Source organism: Podarcis muralis, chromosome 17 (genome assembly GCF_964188315.1).
Source record: "Podarcis muralis chromosome 17, rPodMur119.hap1.1, whole genome shotgun sequence".
NCBI classification, from domain to species: domain Eukaryota; kingdom Metazoa; phylum Chordata; class Lepidosauria; order Squamata; family Lacertidae; genus Podarcis; species Podarcis muralis.
The window spans coordinates 11195876-11213412 of NC_135671.1; the positions used below are offsets into that span (position 1 = coordinate 11195876).

Below are 17537 nucleotides of genomic sequence, written 5' to 3' on the forward strand. Positions count from 1 at the left end.
AATATAAACATCCATGTGGATGTTTAAAGCTCTGATTCACTGAAGACTATTCTAGAGGGAACAGAGATAAAATCTAACAACAGATATTCCTGCTTTTGGGGGGTGAGGTGGAAGAATTTAAATCATGCAAGTGCACAAAAATACAAAGGGATATGTAAATATTCACAAATCTTACCAGCTATAGGATCCATGGCTTCCCTATTGCTTGGAGAATATGAACTCTGCGAAGATGAAAAACCACCAGTGGAACTGCTAGTAAAGTGCATGTTGGATCTACGTGCGCGAGGGCCACCCAAACCCCGGCCTGGGTGAAACATTCTACGTACATGCCGAACACCACTGGATTCGTCGTAAGCAATGAGTTAAGGGAAGGAAAGTGTCAACACGCAAACAGGAATGCCTTAGCCACTAAGACAATGTACTTGTAAAGAACAGGAGCAAAGCTTCCTTCTTAGTTTAGAGGAGCAATGACCACATTCAAGGCTAGCCAGCCCTCCAAGGCCCGTGCACTACACTCACCAGGCATCCATACTATATGCAAACACACCTCCCCGCCCCAGCTCTTGTTAATTGGAACACACCACTCTCGTGGCCAGCGCTGGGCTGAGAGGCCTAAATCTCTCCTCCCAGCCTAGTGCTGCAATCATGGCATCTGAAGAGCAGACGCAGCAATTTCCCTCCCCGTTGCATTACTTGCGTGGGAGGAATGGAACACCAGACTTGGTGAAAGGGCCCAATTATTCAACACAATTATGGTCACATAGAGCAGATGCACCGAGTATGCAGACTCTGCTCAGTGTAAACGCTGGCATCCCAAACGTGTTGAGTTTGGGGTGTGCTTCTCTGCTAGAGTTGGAGGCATGCTCCAGCTTGCCTGCTCCCAATGCTATAATACAGTGGTTCCCAATTAGCTAAGTATTGTGGATTTCTTGTTATTTAAAAGTCAAGCCATGGATGCCCCCTACTTTGGAAAATTTTGATTATCTCCAAGGTAGTTTTTGTTATGTGAATGGTGCCACTGACCCCCTGGGTGGGTTAGGCAATTCCCAATTGGGAACCACTGCTATTTTGTGTCTTCTCAAGCTTAGCTTGGTGTGAACCAAGCACAACCCCAGTAACTAGCAAGGTCATAAAATTACCCTAGCAGTTGCATTTCTATCTTCAGATCCCCTTATCTAAAAAAAAAATCACACTGGGTGTATTAAAAACAATTTTGCACAATATTAGCAGTATAGATGCAAAGAGCAGAGCAATGCGCAGCAAATGCCAAATCCAGAGGAAGAACTGTGAGGGGAGAGAGACGTTGTTTGCTATCAGGGGGTGGCTAGTTTCACCCGCGTTGCCCCAGTTCCAGCCCAAGGAACCTTCAGAAGGGAGTTGCTCCCCTGGGTGTTATAGGTATGTGTATTTTAATGAGCCGAATACAGTAAAAGATTATCAGTCATGGGGGTAGGGAGTGTGTATTTGTTAAATCATATATTTTTGCATTAATTGTGATGTTTATGCCAACGGAATCACAGGCTATTATTGTAATTCTTCTGAACGCTTTCTTGGAGCATTCCCAAAGCTTGAGGAGAGGTTACTTGCTCAGACAGAACGTATTTTCTTTCAAATCTTTCCTCAAAAGAAAGGAAAATAAATCCTATCAGTTTATACTAGCCAATAGTGGTGCGATTAACATGAAGTGCTTCAAGCAGAGTTTCTCTTGCTTATCTAGCTATTCAAAGAAAACTATGTAACACACTAACAAAAGCACCTATTTCAGAATCAACATGGGTGGCTATTAGTATAGAAAGCAAAAAAAATCTCCAGTTGCTGCTTCTTGACTTAGGCAAGGATATTAAATCTCTTGGAGCTCTATGTTCCAGTGTAAGATGAGCTGCAAAGTCATCCGTAACATGATTGGGATCTCCTCCTGGTAATGCTGCACATATCGGACAAATCTGTAATGACAGAAGAAAGGCCATATGAGCAAGTGTCTTCAAGGCCAAAAAAAAAAATGACCAACCCGCTGAACAGAAGCTACTACATGCTGAGAAAATAGCAGCCCTCGTACAACTCACCCTCCAGTTCATAACGATTCTCAAGACCAGCCTTCCAAATAATCAGGAAGTCAGGGAAAGCCCCCATTCATTCACCTGATTGTCGCCTGAGCACTGCTCCCCTCCTTGCTGCCAGTACAAACAGGAAGGAGCTGCTATCGTACAAACAGGTACAGCCCTGTGCCTTTCATGCTCCTGGACAGGGAAGAGCCAAGATGAGCAACTGTCCTTGATACTTCATAGTTTCTTCACAAACCACGGCTCTTAAAGCAACTGCTTCTTTTCTGACTCCCCCAGACGTAACACGGAGCACTTTGTGTCTAAAAGAAGGCAAAAGAGCAGGGAGCTTCCATGGCACTGCTATGGAGACAGAGTGTGGGCTGGTATATTCTTCCTTGCTAGAGAGGAACTAGTTCATCAGTTCCACCTAGTTTATCTTGGCAAACTCCAGAGGAGGGGGCTTGCTTGGACTGATTTTTCTAGCCATCTCTCCCTAACAGAACTACTTTTTGTCCCTAAAACTCTGCTACCGAGAAAGGGTAGGAAAGAAATATAGGGTTAGTCCAGGCACCCAGGGCACATCCTTCCAAACATAATTCTGTATGAGAGCGCTTCATTCTGGAGGTTTGCACTCCCCCCCCCCCCTCTAGAAAGGCAGAAAAACAGAAAGCCTAGTAAGCAGCCCTGAAAGCAGAGGATCTTCATTCTGGAGGCAGCACACAGAAGCTGTTTCTCCTTTCCAGGAGGAGATGAGGAGAAAAGCAGATCACCTACCACTTGTACTAATATTACAGGACAATACTAAACACAGGGCTGTCTTGTCTGAAAACAATTATTACCCCAGCCAAGAGGTTATTTTCAAGCCAGATAAAAGTACTGAAAGTAGGACTTGTACAAAAAACAAACAAAACCACAAAGCAGATGCAACATCAAATATATTTCCCAGATGGATAAATGGGTGTTTACCATGAATGTCCATTTGTTAAAAGTTTTAGTTCTGTTTTAAAGGCATCTGTTCTTTTTGTGTGCTTTAACTGTTTTTAATTATCCTATGTGCAAATTGCCTTGATTCAGTGGTTTAGAAGGCAATACATAAAACAATTGTAATAATAATTGGAAACATGGAACACAGCAGCCACTTTAGACAGAAAACAAACGATTACAAAGGGAAGATTTAACAGCACTTGTGTTTCAATAAATATGAGTGATTTGATTTAGCTCAATCATTTTACTAAAGGGACGGGAAACAGCTTCAGCCATGTCGCCATACTTTTAAGCTTGCTGTGTCTTCTTGTGCCATTCTGTTTTCAATAATGAGAAGTAAAATGAACACAAAATGCAGACTTATCTGACTATGCAAGAACATGCACTGACACATACGAAGTTTTGCTGCCCAATATTTCTTCCCGAGAAGGTTAATATTTCTTTCTGCAGAGTCTCTTTAAACCCAAGGGATTTTATAAATGACAGATAATCCTGTGTGAGTTTGTCCAGGAGACCAAAACATACAAGACTTCAAAGCTTTTCTGCGCCACACCTATTGGTGCATCAAATCTGATGAATACAATTTAAATTGAGTTTGTCTAGGAGACCAAAACATACAAGACTTCAAAGCTTTTCTGTGCCACACCTATTGGTGCATCAAATCTGATGAATACAATTTAAATAAACCTATATACAAGTTCTGATTTTGTTAGGCAGTGCTCAGGCACCTCTGCCCCTTCCAGTCTTCTCCTTTGCTGTTACCTGAACTGCCTTTGCTAAGTCACCAGTTTGGAGCATAGGGGAAAAACCTTAAGAGCTGCCTGCAAGCAACCTGCCACATTTGCAGAGACAGGGAGACTTCTAAGTGAATGAGACAGGATTATGGATCCTCTGATTACTTCTGGAATAAGCCTAACCTCCCTACGGCATTGCACCGAAAACTCTCAAGAGCAATGCCTGGGATACCAGGAAGAATGGAGCACTTTGCTAAGCACTATCATCACCATTCAGACTGGTATAGTATTTCACATCTATGAAACATTACTGCCACCCTGTGGAATCAATCCTAACTATGTTACAGGCTGAATTGTAAGATCAGTAGTGCTGCAAGGTTTAATTGGTAGATTAGTCAATGAAAGCTTGAACTCTGAGTATTAACTGAGCCTTTCAATAAGGTATACAAATACCTCAACTGCAGAAAGGTGTGCTTGGTTACATATTTGGAACACTTCGCTATAAGGACAATAATGGAACAGATGTTCTTCGTCCAGTATTTCAAGCCAGCATATGGAGGTTTTGATAATGTGCATATTTAGTTACACATAATCAATTAAAAGGAAAATGATGAATCAGCTGAACATTCTTTAACTGAAAACTAGCAAATTTCGGCACCAAAATTCTTATTTAAACCTGGACTTGGAAGCAAAATTTGTTTTATTCTCCAACCACCAAACTGTCCACAAGCTGATGGACTCAGAATATGCTGATTCAATGGCAACACTATATAGGTGCCTTTACCTAGGTAAAAGTGAAACTGCACCCTACTAAGCTCAAGCTTGCGATGTTAACAAAAGAACAGGGATCTTACTGTAACCAAAGCACAGAAAATGAGAAAACCAGGTTTCCTCCGATGTCCCCCCCCCCCCAAAAAAAGAAACCACAACCCAAATATTTCTGAATATTCTCCCATGCATGCTATCCTCTGAAAGCTAGCATATTGCATAGTTAAAGAGTATGAGCTACAAGCCAGCAAGTCTCTGGCTCAAATGAGCTTCATAGGCTGCCTCTGGAAATGCATGGATAGTAGTAGTAGTAGTAGTAGTAGTAGTAGAAGTAATAATAATAATAATAATAATAATAATAATAATAATTTTTATTTATACCCCGCCCTCCCCAGCCAAGGCCAGGCTCAGAGCGGCTTACAAGCAATAATAAAAACAAGTTGAATGATTACAACTTAAAAACAAAATTAAAATACAATATTAAAATATTGAAACATTAAAATATTAAAATGTAGCCTCATCGCAGGAGGAGAAGGAAAAGAAAAAAGAAAGAGAGGGAGAGAGGGAATCAAATTGGCTCCACGCCAAAGGCCAGGCGGAACAACTCTGTTTTACAGGCCCTGCGGAAAGAAATCAGATCCTGCAGGGCCCTGGTCTCATGAGGCAGAGCGTTCCACCAGGCCAGAGCCAGAGTTGAAAAGGCCCTGGGCTCTGGTTGAAGCCAATCTAACTTCCTTAGGGCCCGGGACCACTAGGGTGTTGCTATTTATGGACCTTGAGGCTCTCCGCAGGGCATACCGGGAGAGGCGGTCCCGTAGGTACGAGGATCCTAGGCCGTGAAGGGCTTTGAAGGTCAAAAGCAGCACCTTAAATCTGACCCTGTACTCCATCGGGAGCTAGTGCAGCTGGAAAAGCACTGGGTGAATATGCTCCCGTGGCATAGACCCCATGAGGAGCCTCACTGCAGCATTCTGCACCCTCGAGTTTCTGGGACAGCTTCAAGGGCAGCCCCACGTAGAGCGAATTACAGTAGTCAAGCCTGGAGATGACCGTCGCATGGATCACTGTGGTCTACAATACTGGTCTACCTTAAAGGGTAGTTGTAAGGATTATTGAGATAATGTACGTGAAGGTCTCTGAACACCCTAAAGATAGATATTTGGCTGAAGAGCCTGCTGTATCAGGCCAGTGGCCCATCTAATCCAGCATCCTGTTCTCACAGTGGCCGAACTCATGCCTGTGGGAAATCAGCCAGCAGGATTCAAGCGCAAGAGCACTCTCCCCTCCTGTGGTTTCCAGCAGCTGATATTCAAAAGCTCTGCTGCCTCCAGCTATGGAGGCAGACCATAGCTATCCTGGCTACTAGCCCTCAATAGCCCTCTGCTCCATGAATTTGCTTGATTCTCTTTTAAAGCATTTTGGTCACACGTTTCCTCCAAGTGTAAATAGCATGGCCTTGCATTCAGAATAGAGAAAGGGCAACTGCATTTGCTCAGATACGGCACAAAGGATTCTCAAGGTAAAGTCTGTAGTATTTTCCATGGGAGGATTTTCTAGGGGAAGGGGGGCCAGAAGAGAAAACCTGAAAATAAAATTGTCAATTGGGGGGGGGGGGGGGAGAGACATTGGTAAGTGATCGCCTGCAACTTTTAATATTGAATTAGTATTCATACATTGTAACTAATTTTCTATTTTAAAAAACCCCCACGATAGGCAAAATTTCAAGTTTCAAGTTATTGTTGGTGTTATTCAGAAGCAAGGCTGACTGTGCTTACCACTTCTGTTGATGTTTCTGCATGTTCTGAAGTAACGTGTTCTTGAAGAGATGTTTCCGTATACCCCATTTTTCCACAATAAGGACAAGTAAAAGACTGTGGCTGCTCTACAGAGAAAGCTTCTCCACCATAGTACAAATCTGGGGAAAAAATAAGATATGTGAGAATTCCATTCATAAAAAAATGATCATGGTTACAAATATAGGACACACTAAACTTAACTCAAACATATGGTCTAATGTACAATTCAATTAAGAAGAGTTGCATCCAACTAATTCACAGTATGTGTGGAAGTTCCATGAGTACAACACAACTTTCCCTCTCTTTCTTCCCCCTGCAGCCCCCAAATTTGCTTTGGGTTTGCCTCCAAATCTCCAGAGCAGATTTTGGGGAGGTGAAGTTCTATTGAGTTTACACAAGTTGTTCTGCACACCCAATCGAACACAATCATCTCTCACTACAGGATTTTCATTTTGTGTTTTGTTAGCCACATAATCTTTTTTTTATTAATTATTATTCAGAACTGAGAAAGAATCTACAAGGCTAATGGCATTTTCCTACACAAAGTAATCCTAATAATACTATGCTTAGAAGTGCTAAGTGTGTTAATACTTTCACACCTGAAAACAAACCAGTGTCAACAACCACTAAGGCATCTTACAGAATAATATACATCATTAGTTCTTTAAACAAGAAAAGCTCAAACACCAAATCCCGTTTTCCTCTGCTGCATTTGTAGCTGGTAGGAGTTTGTACACCTGGACTCACAAGAAAGTGGTCACAAAGCCAAGCAACCCCAAACAAATATACAAGCAGAAACACAAACTGCTGCTCTCCACCACCACAACGGTAGAATGGCAATAAAGCCTTACTTGACATGTGTTTATGCAAGGAAAATGTTGTTTCCCCATTGAAAGCAGAAGCATTTTCTTTGTTCCCGCAGAAGTCCCACATTGAATGAATATACCATGAGTAGCAGCAACAGCAACAGCAACAGCAGTGCACTTGGCAGACTGGACTCAGCCAGTAGAGCAGGAGAACTGATCTCAGGGTTGTGGATTAGAAAAGATTCCTGCATTGTAGATGACCCTGGACTGGATGACCCTGATGATCCCTTCCAATTCTACGATAATGACAGACATAACCTCTACTAGAAATATGTGCTGCCTCCCTGAAAAAACTCCCGCCCATTCCCCATGTCTTAACTATGCTGAAGGAATCTGTCAGCACTAACATTAAACCTGGTTACAACTAACCAACAATTCCCTTAAACCAGAATCTGAAACCAAGATTAACATCCACCAAATTGTTTAAATGGAGTCCTGGGGAAAGGTTTACTTCAGGAATGAGACAGGCTGTAGGGACAGAATGCAGGTCCCAGATGTTAGATTCTGATTTGCTGACCCCTCTTCTCAACAGGGAACAAATGTTATGACTGCACAATGCAAACATTAAAGCAACACGGAACCCTTGAAGCCGGATAATCCCACTCTCCCCGCACTGAAAGTTACTCCAATACAAGAAAGGTTGGGTAAAAGATCCAAGTGCAGCTATTCTTCCTCAAACATACAAAACAGAAAACATCCTTGAATGCTGTTGTACGTACCAAGCTATGAAAATACACAAATGATGCTTATGTGAACTTGAAAAAGAGCAAGAATGTCACTCGGGAATACAGACTGCTACCTGGTCCCACAGAAACCAACAGAAATAGGACAGTACTTAAGAAAGCTTGCTCTATATATCTCTACTCTAGCACTTAAGCAGGTTTTAATGAGGCCACATAAGTGACATTAATATGGTTTTCAAGTGAGTTCTAATGAATATCCCAGAAAACTATATCCATGGCAATAAGCTAACAGGCTCCCTACGCCCCCTTGTAGTCAACCAATATTTTCTTAAATGAAAATCTACTGAAGAACCATCACTTTTTGTAATACAGTGGTACCTCGGGTTACATACACTTCAGGTTACAGACTCTGCTAACCCAGAAATAGTACCTCGGGTTAAGAACTTTGCTTCAGGATGAGAACAGAAATCGTGCTCTGGTGGCATGGCAGCAGCAGGAGGCCCCATTAGCTAAAGTGGTCTTCAGGTTAAGAACAGTTTCAGGTTAAGAACGGACCTCCAGAACGAATTAAGTACTTAACCCGAGGTACCACTGTACATGTGTTTCTCACTATAAAGGATTTTAATCTCTGTAGGAGCATGAAGAGTTTTTAAGAGTACACGTAGCCTCCCAATCAGTTTTGGTCTGCAGAGCAAAGCTTTTGGTACCATTACCGCTGTTTCTGTAAATGATGTTCTGGTTTAGCTATTTGCAACAGTCATCCCAGACACTAGCCAGAAACCTCTGGAATCCATGTCCGAATAGGGCAAATCTTAAGTTTCGCACTGCAATCCAGGCATCACAATGTATCTGTAACACCATAGATAAAGCTAGTGGTGTTTTGTGGTTTGGGGGCATGGGGAGTGGTGCTTGCCAGTAGAGCTCCAGGCTGAAGCAGTCAACCCTGCAGGTGAATCAATTTGCTGAGGCACTTAACTGCTGGCTTTGATGGACCTGTTCCATTTTATGCTATTTGTTTTCATTTGATGCTTATTCATATTGTTTTATTTTTCTTTCGCAAGCAGCTCTGAGAACCCATATTTAAAAGTGGGATAGAAGTCTTCTAATATACTAGATCCTACTATCATAAAAAGGTTGTTTCATCAGAGGGAAGGAAATGCAAAGAGTCAGTTCTGGGGGAAATTAGCAACATTATTGGTAACGTAGTCCAGCCAGTTCAAGCTCGGCACCTCCTCTCTACATTTTAAAGCAACAACTCCTCAGCAACATTAAAACCATTTGTCCTTTATCTGGTAGTGGAAACCTGCCCTGCTGTGGGCCCAGGGATGGAAAGATGGTTTCAAATTTTACAATCAATAACTGGCTCAAAAGGGTTGTACATGCTGCAGTCATGGAAAAAATTGCTCATCAGTGGTGTAAGCTGCAGGAAAATGCAGAGCCTGAGGATTATGCGGATATTTGTTGTAATTTTATTACATATCTCAGAATCGCCCAAGCTCAATATAGTCCCCACAAATTATTTATCTGAAAGTAGTTTTAGAATTTTCCCCATTTGTTTACCTTACCCATGACTTACCCCAATTTTTCTTTCTTGGTTAGAATCTGTTAACGCTCTTTCATTATTTAAATCTAAATGTGCATTTTATATATATATATGCCATTTTTCCTTTTATATACCCAAGATGTGTATTGTTGTTTTGTTCTTTTCTCTTTTTTAAGAAAAAAACACATGCATACCCATTGAATTAAAAATAAACAATTTAAAAAAGGGGTTGGTTCATCAAAGAGAAGGAAATGCAAAGAGCCGCCTGTCCCTTTGTGTTTATGAATTGTTCCTTTTCCTCACTCCTGAATCTTCTTTTAAAATGAAATGCAAAGCAGAATGATATGCCAATATAGCGGGAAAGGCCCAGTATACTCAGGTCTTCCAGTGACACATGCCTGAACAAAATGTAACACGGGAAAAATTATAAGCCACAGTAGACATTAGTCAACATTTCACAAAGTGAGACTTGGCCCCCTCATTTTCTGCAAGAAGTTTGCAGCTCCAGAAGTCCTTTTCTACACTACAGCAAACAAACCAGAAAGCAGAACAGGATATGAGCTGGTGTGTAAACAGCAAGTTAGTTCCACTCAGGCCTGATTCATAACTCATACTTTGCGAATTCTCCCCTTGTGCTTCTGCTGCACAACGCTGCAGAAGCAGCATAGTTCTTCTCAACGCACAGTCCGGAACAATCACAACCCTCTGCTGGTTGTGCATATAGCTACCATCTGTAATCTATGTCCTGTGCAGACTCTTCTATAATAAAAGGCACCATACCAATGATACACTTCCCTGTACTGGCACGGGTTGTGGTGATTTACTATGCAAACCACCCTAGCCATGAAGGGGGGGGGGGTGATTACCCCTGACATGCAACAACCAACACACTTCCAGGATTAACCCATTTTCTTGAAATAAACACATATGAGCCTTTAGATTTCCCCTCAACCCCATCTTATCCTTGCAACAAGCTGTGAAGTAGCCAATGAGCTTGATGGTGCAGTGGAAACTTGGACCTGGGTCTCCCCAGTTCCCTGCTTGACACCACACAGGCTCTTTCACAGATCCTTTTCTCCCAAAGATTTGACAGAAAGTCAGGCTAAGGAATGGACAGGCAGAAGGAGGGGAATAAATTGAGGGAAATTTCTGGCTGGACTTCCTGCAACTCCACTCAGAGAATAGGGACAGGACAAGCTAAGGGCTGTATGTTGAACCTGGAATACAGCAGACAAACATAATTCATAAGTGGATGAGGAGGAAACACTGTAAAGTGTGAATGAAGAAACTACAGCTCTCCTATTTTTGTCAAACCACCAAACAAGCTTGAGAGGAGGCAGGTAAACCACACTATAAACAAACCTGTACTTGATAGACGTACAACCACATACACTGGAGGCAGTATTCTGCTAAATATAGACTCTGGTTCTTGTCTGGAGAGCGAATATGCCCTCCCTCTGTTTGAATACCACTTCAAAACAAAACATTGGCCTCAAAGAAGTCTTATCTCAGGCTGAAGAACCGAGTTTAAAAGGCTTCAGACAAATAAATTTTGATCATAGATACTAAAAACAACTTTTCAACAATGATAAAGTCACAGAACTTCAAAGTAAGAGAGAGCTATAAAATTAGTAAAAAAGAACCTGCTTACATCACTGGAAGGTATTTTATAGCTACACTCCCGTAGCACCATTATAACCCAGGTATGTCCCAAGGACATACAAGAAATGAGTAAGGTGCACTGAAGCTACAGAGGCTGCCCAAACCTGTAGTATGTCTAGCAAGGCAAAATTACATGGTTTAAGCAAGTGAATATGTTATGTATGAAAGTCAAAAGGTGTAGTGCAGTGGCTACAGCAGTTCTCCCCCACAAGAGAGACAGAGAGAGAGAGAGAGAGAGAGAGAGAGAGAGAGAGAGAGAGAACAAGAAACAGTTACAAATTAGACATCTAATTCCATTTTGGTGGTCAAAACATACACCAGCTAGCCAACACATGTTTTGACCACCAAAATGGAACAACTTGTTGTTTTTGATGGAATGCTGGCCACTGCTCTGATTATGCTGTGGACTTTTCATATATATATTACTGGAATTTAATATTTGAAGTTCTGTACCACTAAAATGAGAATAGCCATATTGCACAGGTTTATACCTTCGGTTTTCTGGGGAAAGGTAGCAATTCATTTTTGAAATGTTTTCTCTCGCTCTCACATCTCCCTGCACTTTGAATTCTGTATCTACAATTTGCATTCTACTTAGACTTGCCACACTACTACTACTTCTTGAAAGGCTAAGGAATTAACTTCACTTGTTTTTCCTTCTAATTCCGGGTTCAACAAAATAAAACAAAACAAACCACTGATGAACAGCAACAATAAAAAGGAATTAACCTGTATTTGATTATTCATGTTTATGAAAATTCTCGTGTGCTTTTTAAATAACTGAATATCCCTTCCCATCTTCCTGTATCTTCTTATACACAAAATCCAATTCTATGCAAGTTGACTCAGAAGTTTCACTGAGTCCAGTTAGGCTTCACTCCCAAGTAAACATCGATTGGATGGGAGGCTAAAAATCATAAAGTGTCAGCAAGGGGCTTAACTTTTTTAAATTCCTTGTGCAGTGCTTGTTTGAATAGTGCTCATATTAAATGCAATGAAAACTAAATGAAGAAAAATAAAAGCAAAACAAAATAATGTATACGTATGCCATCTGAAAAGAGCAAGGTTAGTTTGGGAAACACCCTAAGTTATATAAAAATCACTATATATGTATTGTGACCCCCCCCCCCCAAAGCAAGAATCACTTACCAAAATCTACCCTTGTTAGTATGCACTGCATTGGATGGTCAGTTGTATGCCTTGTCGTCGTTGCACCACTTTCATAACAAGATGCACACAGATCGTAATCGTAGCAAATTAAACACTTGTATCTGCGACCTCGAAAATTTCCTTTTAAACATGCATCGCAGCTGACACCTACAAACAAAAAGAAATGGTTATTAACTATACATTATACTATATTTAAATGTAAAGTAGTGAACCTAGTAACACCTACAACTTTAAAAATTAATTTAACTCCACTGTTAAGTGTTTCATGTTAGCCACATAGCTTCTATTGGGAAAGAAAGGTGGGCTATAAACTGGATGAACAAACAACAAATTTGGGTGTAGTTATTGCAGTTATGTGAAGGAAACATTTGGGTTGCTTAGTGAATATCTTCTTGATTAACCCTGAAAACAAGAACTCAAAGTATGAAAATCATTGGATATCATTAACATACTAATTGTAGCATGCTTGAAGAGCTGTGTAGATAAATATCTGTGCTTCCTAGTAATAGTCACCTAAAAGTTAATGGTAACTTTGAGTTTAACTATAACTACTATTGTGTCCACTTCAGTTGACTGGCAATGTGTTAATTCAGAAGAATGGTCAATAACAAAATGAAATAATGAGTTTCTAAAAGGAGAAACTTTTTAACAGAAGAATATAGTACGTAGAAGGAAATTTTCAACTCCACATCTTTCATCTCACACAACCACACAACCACTCTATTAGTCCTTGTTACCCAAGTAGCAACAAGTTATTCTTCTGTCAACATTTGTCAGATAAAACACAGAAAAATCATTCATCTTCCCTTTCAAAACACATAGTAACCCACAACAGGTGCAGTTGAACATTCCAGAGATCTCCTCGCTCTACAATACAAATTTTCTTCACATCCTGCAATGTTTCTGCAGCCAGGGATTTGGATGCAGACTTTCCAAGGATAATATGATGTTCCTGGAACACTCTGCTGGAGGAAGGGTAAGAAGACTTTCACCAATTTCTCATTCACCTACAGCCCTTTGAAAAGCAGCTCTACAAGAAGAGCATGGGAGATGGTGCTAGGGGGCAAATCTGCAAAAATCACTTTCCCCCACTTTGTCCTTAAGGTGGAGCTACTGCTAGAGCAGAATCCCATCCACCAAACAGAATAAGTAATTCTGTTTGATTTTATATTTGCACAAGAGTCTATCCTGATCCCGGGACGCAGGTGGTGCTGTGGGTTAAACCACAGAGCCTAGGACTTGCCAATCAGAAGGTTGGCGGTTCAAATCCCCATGACCGGGTGAGCTTCCGTTGCTCGGTCCCTGCTCCTGCCCACCTAGCAGTTCGAAAACACGTGCAAGTAGATAACTAGGTACCACTCCGGCGGGAAGGTAAACGGCGTTTCCGTGTGCTGCTCTGGTTTGCCAGAAGCGGCTTAGTCATGCTGGCCACATGACCCATAAGCTGTACGCTGGCTCCCTCAGCCAATAAAGTGAGATGAGCGCCGCAACCCCAGAGTCGGTCACGACTGGACCTAATGGTCAGGGGCCCCTTTACCTTTATATCCTGATCCAACCCAACATATGCATAATCCTAAAGATAACAATTTGCAAAAAAACTACAACCCACAACTATAAAGTGTAATAACCTTCCCACTTTTTATTTAGAAGTTTGCATGAATAGGAATCTTATTTATGTATCTGTTAAGAGCCACATAACATTTAACCAACTTTAAAATGTTTCTAGGTATGTTTTAAAATACCTAGTAAACTCATAATCTCAAGCTTCTAATTTATAGTAATTGCACAATTGCCTGCCTGTAATTGCCATGCAAAAGTTCAAAGAGAACTGAACGTTCTCTTTCAGTTACAGATCTAGAGCAAAGATCGTGAGCAGTACCTCGCTTCAATCCACGCCAATCTCTCAAAATCACAACTATTTTTCAGAAGACCCTGGCAGCTGGTTCTGTATTTCTACAATGACTCTCACACTTAACTGGCAGACACCAGCTCACAGCCTTCACAAGGGCAGTACTGCCACGGATCACTTATTACAAATCAAGGTACTCAAAATAGCGCTTACAGAAACACTGTAACGTAGACCACACAATGCAATGGAGGGCAGGGAACACAGAGGCTGAGAAAATATAGCAACTTGCTATGCAGTGAGCTTGTGCCAAGAATGCATTTTCGTCTTTCAGACTACCTGGATGAACAACAGTAACGAGGACACCCCCCCCAACGTTGCCAGCCCTAGTAAATTATTGATAAGTGAAATATGAATGTGCATCAGTGACAATACAACAGAACTGCTTTCCTAACAAAAATCACACCCACACTTTAAGCCAACAGTCCTCCAACTAAATGGCAGGCGTCAATCAACATACAAGCACTCCATTTATCAGCAATAAAACCACCTCTCTTTGGATTTCCAGAACGCTGACCCAATTTCCAACATCGTTCTATGACCATGCGCCCTTGAACTTCAGCCGAGGTGTTTTCTGTCTCCCCAATCCCCACACTTTTACTTCCCCAACAGATTTAGATTGCCAATAGAAATAGGACAGAACCACTGAAAGCTATGCCACTGGAGGGTAGAAGGATAAAGATAAAAATGGCTCAATCTAATTTTAAATGATGGAACAGACTACTTTCCTAAGATGTTTTCAGCATTATTCAGCTGCTAACGTTTCCGCATCCGAATTTAAAAGGCTGCTGTTTCTTTTGGTATCGTCTAGAAATGTTAAGGTGAACTTAAAGGGGTCTGCTTTCTCACTGTTCGTAAATGCACCCAAATGTCTAATCTCAACCATTTTTTTAAAAAGCTCAACCATTTTTTTGATGTGTCCTGGTTTTTACTTTTTGAAATGTGGAGACCCTAGTTATAGGGAAATTCACTTCACACTGACTCACAAGCATCGCATGACACTGCATTAATTAAGCCAACAGGATATGCAAAGGGTCCCTCCCCCCTTCAACTTCCAGAAGATGAATAGGCAATAAAGGGAGAAAAAATAAGTTCTTCAGTCCTAATAAGATAAATGCTTGATCTGGATGTGCCTTTATGTACAGTAATAGACCACATCTTGGAATTCCACATTTGTTCATGGCAGTTTTCAGAATACAATATAAAAATAAACAAAAACATCTGCACGTCTCAAAAATAAACCCATGATGACAAGTTCAAGGTACAGGAAATACATCCATGTTCTCATCATTGCCAACAGCTATCATTTTGCGGTTTTCATGACTTTTTAATTCAGAACGGTGATTTTTTCTGACTGTGGCCCCCTTCCAACCTTGTTTCCTTCCTGTGGCCCCCCATAAGTAAAAAGCAATACAAATCAATACAAATCTGAGGTTAGGTTCTGCCCCCTAACAAAACTTCTGGCTACACCCATGTCCCCTCCCGTCCTACTGGTAGAAAGGTTTATACCTATTTAAATGTTTTGTTTGTAAAGAGAACATGTTTTATTTATATTTTTTATAATTTATACAAAATACAATTACATAAAATGATAGGAACGTAATGAAATATTGGTAAAGCAGAAAAACATGGAATCATCTTTCTAGTGCAACCAACTGCAATGTAAGAAACTCTGCTAAAGCATCCATGACAGATGGCCATCCAAGCTCTGCTTAGAAACCTCCAAGAAAGGAGAGTTCAGAACCTCCCAAAGGAGATCCATCTTCCATGTATTATAAAAAGTAAACAACATTTATCTGAGCACAGTTATCTGACACAGAGGGGGAAACCTACAGATATAATCCAAAAGGTGCACAGGGAGTTCTGTATATATGGGAAAATTTTTAAAAGCAAGTGGTCCTCACTGACCTGGTGCAAAAAAATCTTGTCATCTGGAGGAGTCCTGGCTGCCTAGATAAAATCCTATAGCCCCCCACACCTTTACCTGGGAGTAAGGCCCACTGAACTCAGTGAGGCTTTCTTCTGAGTAGACACTTAGGTATTTACTAGATGCAAGTCAGCCGCACCAGACGACCCCATTCAGCTAGGCACTGGGGTAGATTTCACCCTGTGCCTTGAAGAGCTGGGCCGAAGCTGCCAATGAGCCATGTCCCTTGGCAACATCTGAAAGCCCTGATCTGCCAGGTGCTGGGGTGGATTGCACCTTGCAGAGTCAGGCCTAGCACTGGTGGCAGCAACAAGCAGCTCTGGCTCGCCCAGCCCTACCAATTGCCACCCCATCACCACACGTACCTGACCTGGGGGTTCTGGATTGCAGGTTCTACTGGTCAAAAATGGGAGGATCAGCAATCACTCTCTCCCTCCAGAAACATACCAGGACTGCTCTAAGAAAACGCATGTGGCAAAAAGGAGCATTAGGCCCTGGTGGGCCGCCCCCTTACCCACTTGTGATTGGCCAAGCGGATAGCCAGTCAATCAGGATTTTTAAAAAGAAATGATTCACCGCTCTTCACTTCTTACCTCCCTCTGCGATTCCCCTAACCTCATGCTGTGGCCCCCATTTACGCGATTTTCACATGTGGCCCCCTTGGAATATCCAGGGGGGTCCCGGTTGGGAAACAGTGGTGTAGAGGGTGCAATTTAGCTAAATTTTTCAAATAGTTTGGAAGAAGAAGTCTCCAAGAACCCCATACTTCAAAATCTAGTTAAAACTGGGGGGGAAACTTGGATCTTGCGTCATTTATGCCTGTGGGTAGGTGGGGGACAGATTCTAAATGTACAGATTTACATTACTGTATTGTTCCAAATATACTAAATACGTCCGCTCTGTTACTCATTATGTTAAAACATTGTAAGTTTGGTTTTGTCTCCATTTTAAATTCACCCAAAGTCCTAATTTCTCCTTAGCTTTTATTAGTGAGGTCACTGGACTAAATGTATCTTTAGTATTAAGTATAATTTCAACTTGTATAGGAGCTGACATTATACTTTAGGCCTTACAGATTAACTTTACTCTTTAACTACATACTCATTTCATTATAATGTGACTTCTCTGCCTTCTGCTGTGCTCAAAATTGGTTTTAGAAAATTTTAAATTATATTGGTACAAGGACTGAAAATTAGTTGCAATTTTTTTAGTAGCAGCAGTAATGTTAATAGCAGAGTAATTAAAAACTAATGAATTGTCCTCAGTTCATTGTTGGCTTAATAAGATTAATATTGCATTAGGAACAAAGGACATTTCAATCCACTATATCTGAAATCATTTCAATGTTTACCAAGCATTGAGAGGTGGCTTATGGGGCAAAAGATATTTATACCCTTATGGGGGTGTTGTTGTTGTTGCTATGTGATGGAAAAACCATATTACATATTTTATAAAT

General features: G+C 41.2%; 1 protein-coding gene across 2 annotated transcripts in view; it reads right to left on the reverse strand.

Moving 5' to 3' along the window:
- Positions 1 to 17537, reverse strand: part of KCMF1 (potassium channel modulatory factor 1) — a 43138-nt gene that overhangs the window by 3201 nt on the left and 22400 nt on the right. For both annotated transcript variants that reach the window (XM_028712983.2, XM_028712984.2), the window contains exons 2-5: positions 12228 to 12395; positions 6304 to 6443; positions 1842 to 1943; positions 176 to 350 (exon numbers count right to left, since the gene is read on the reverse strand). In XM_028712983.2, coding sequence (XP_028568816.1) covers positions 176 to 350; positions 1842 to 1943; positions 6304 to 6443; positions 12228 to 12395 — 585 coding nt within the window. The remainder of the gene's footprint in view (positions 1 to 175; positions 351 to 1841; positions 1944 to 6303; positions 6444 to 12227; positions 12396 to 17537) is intronic.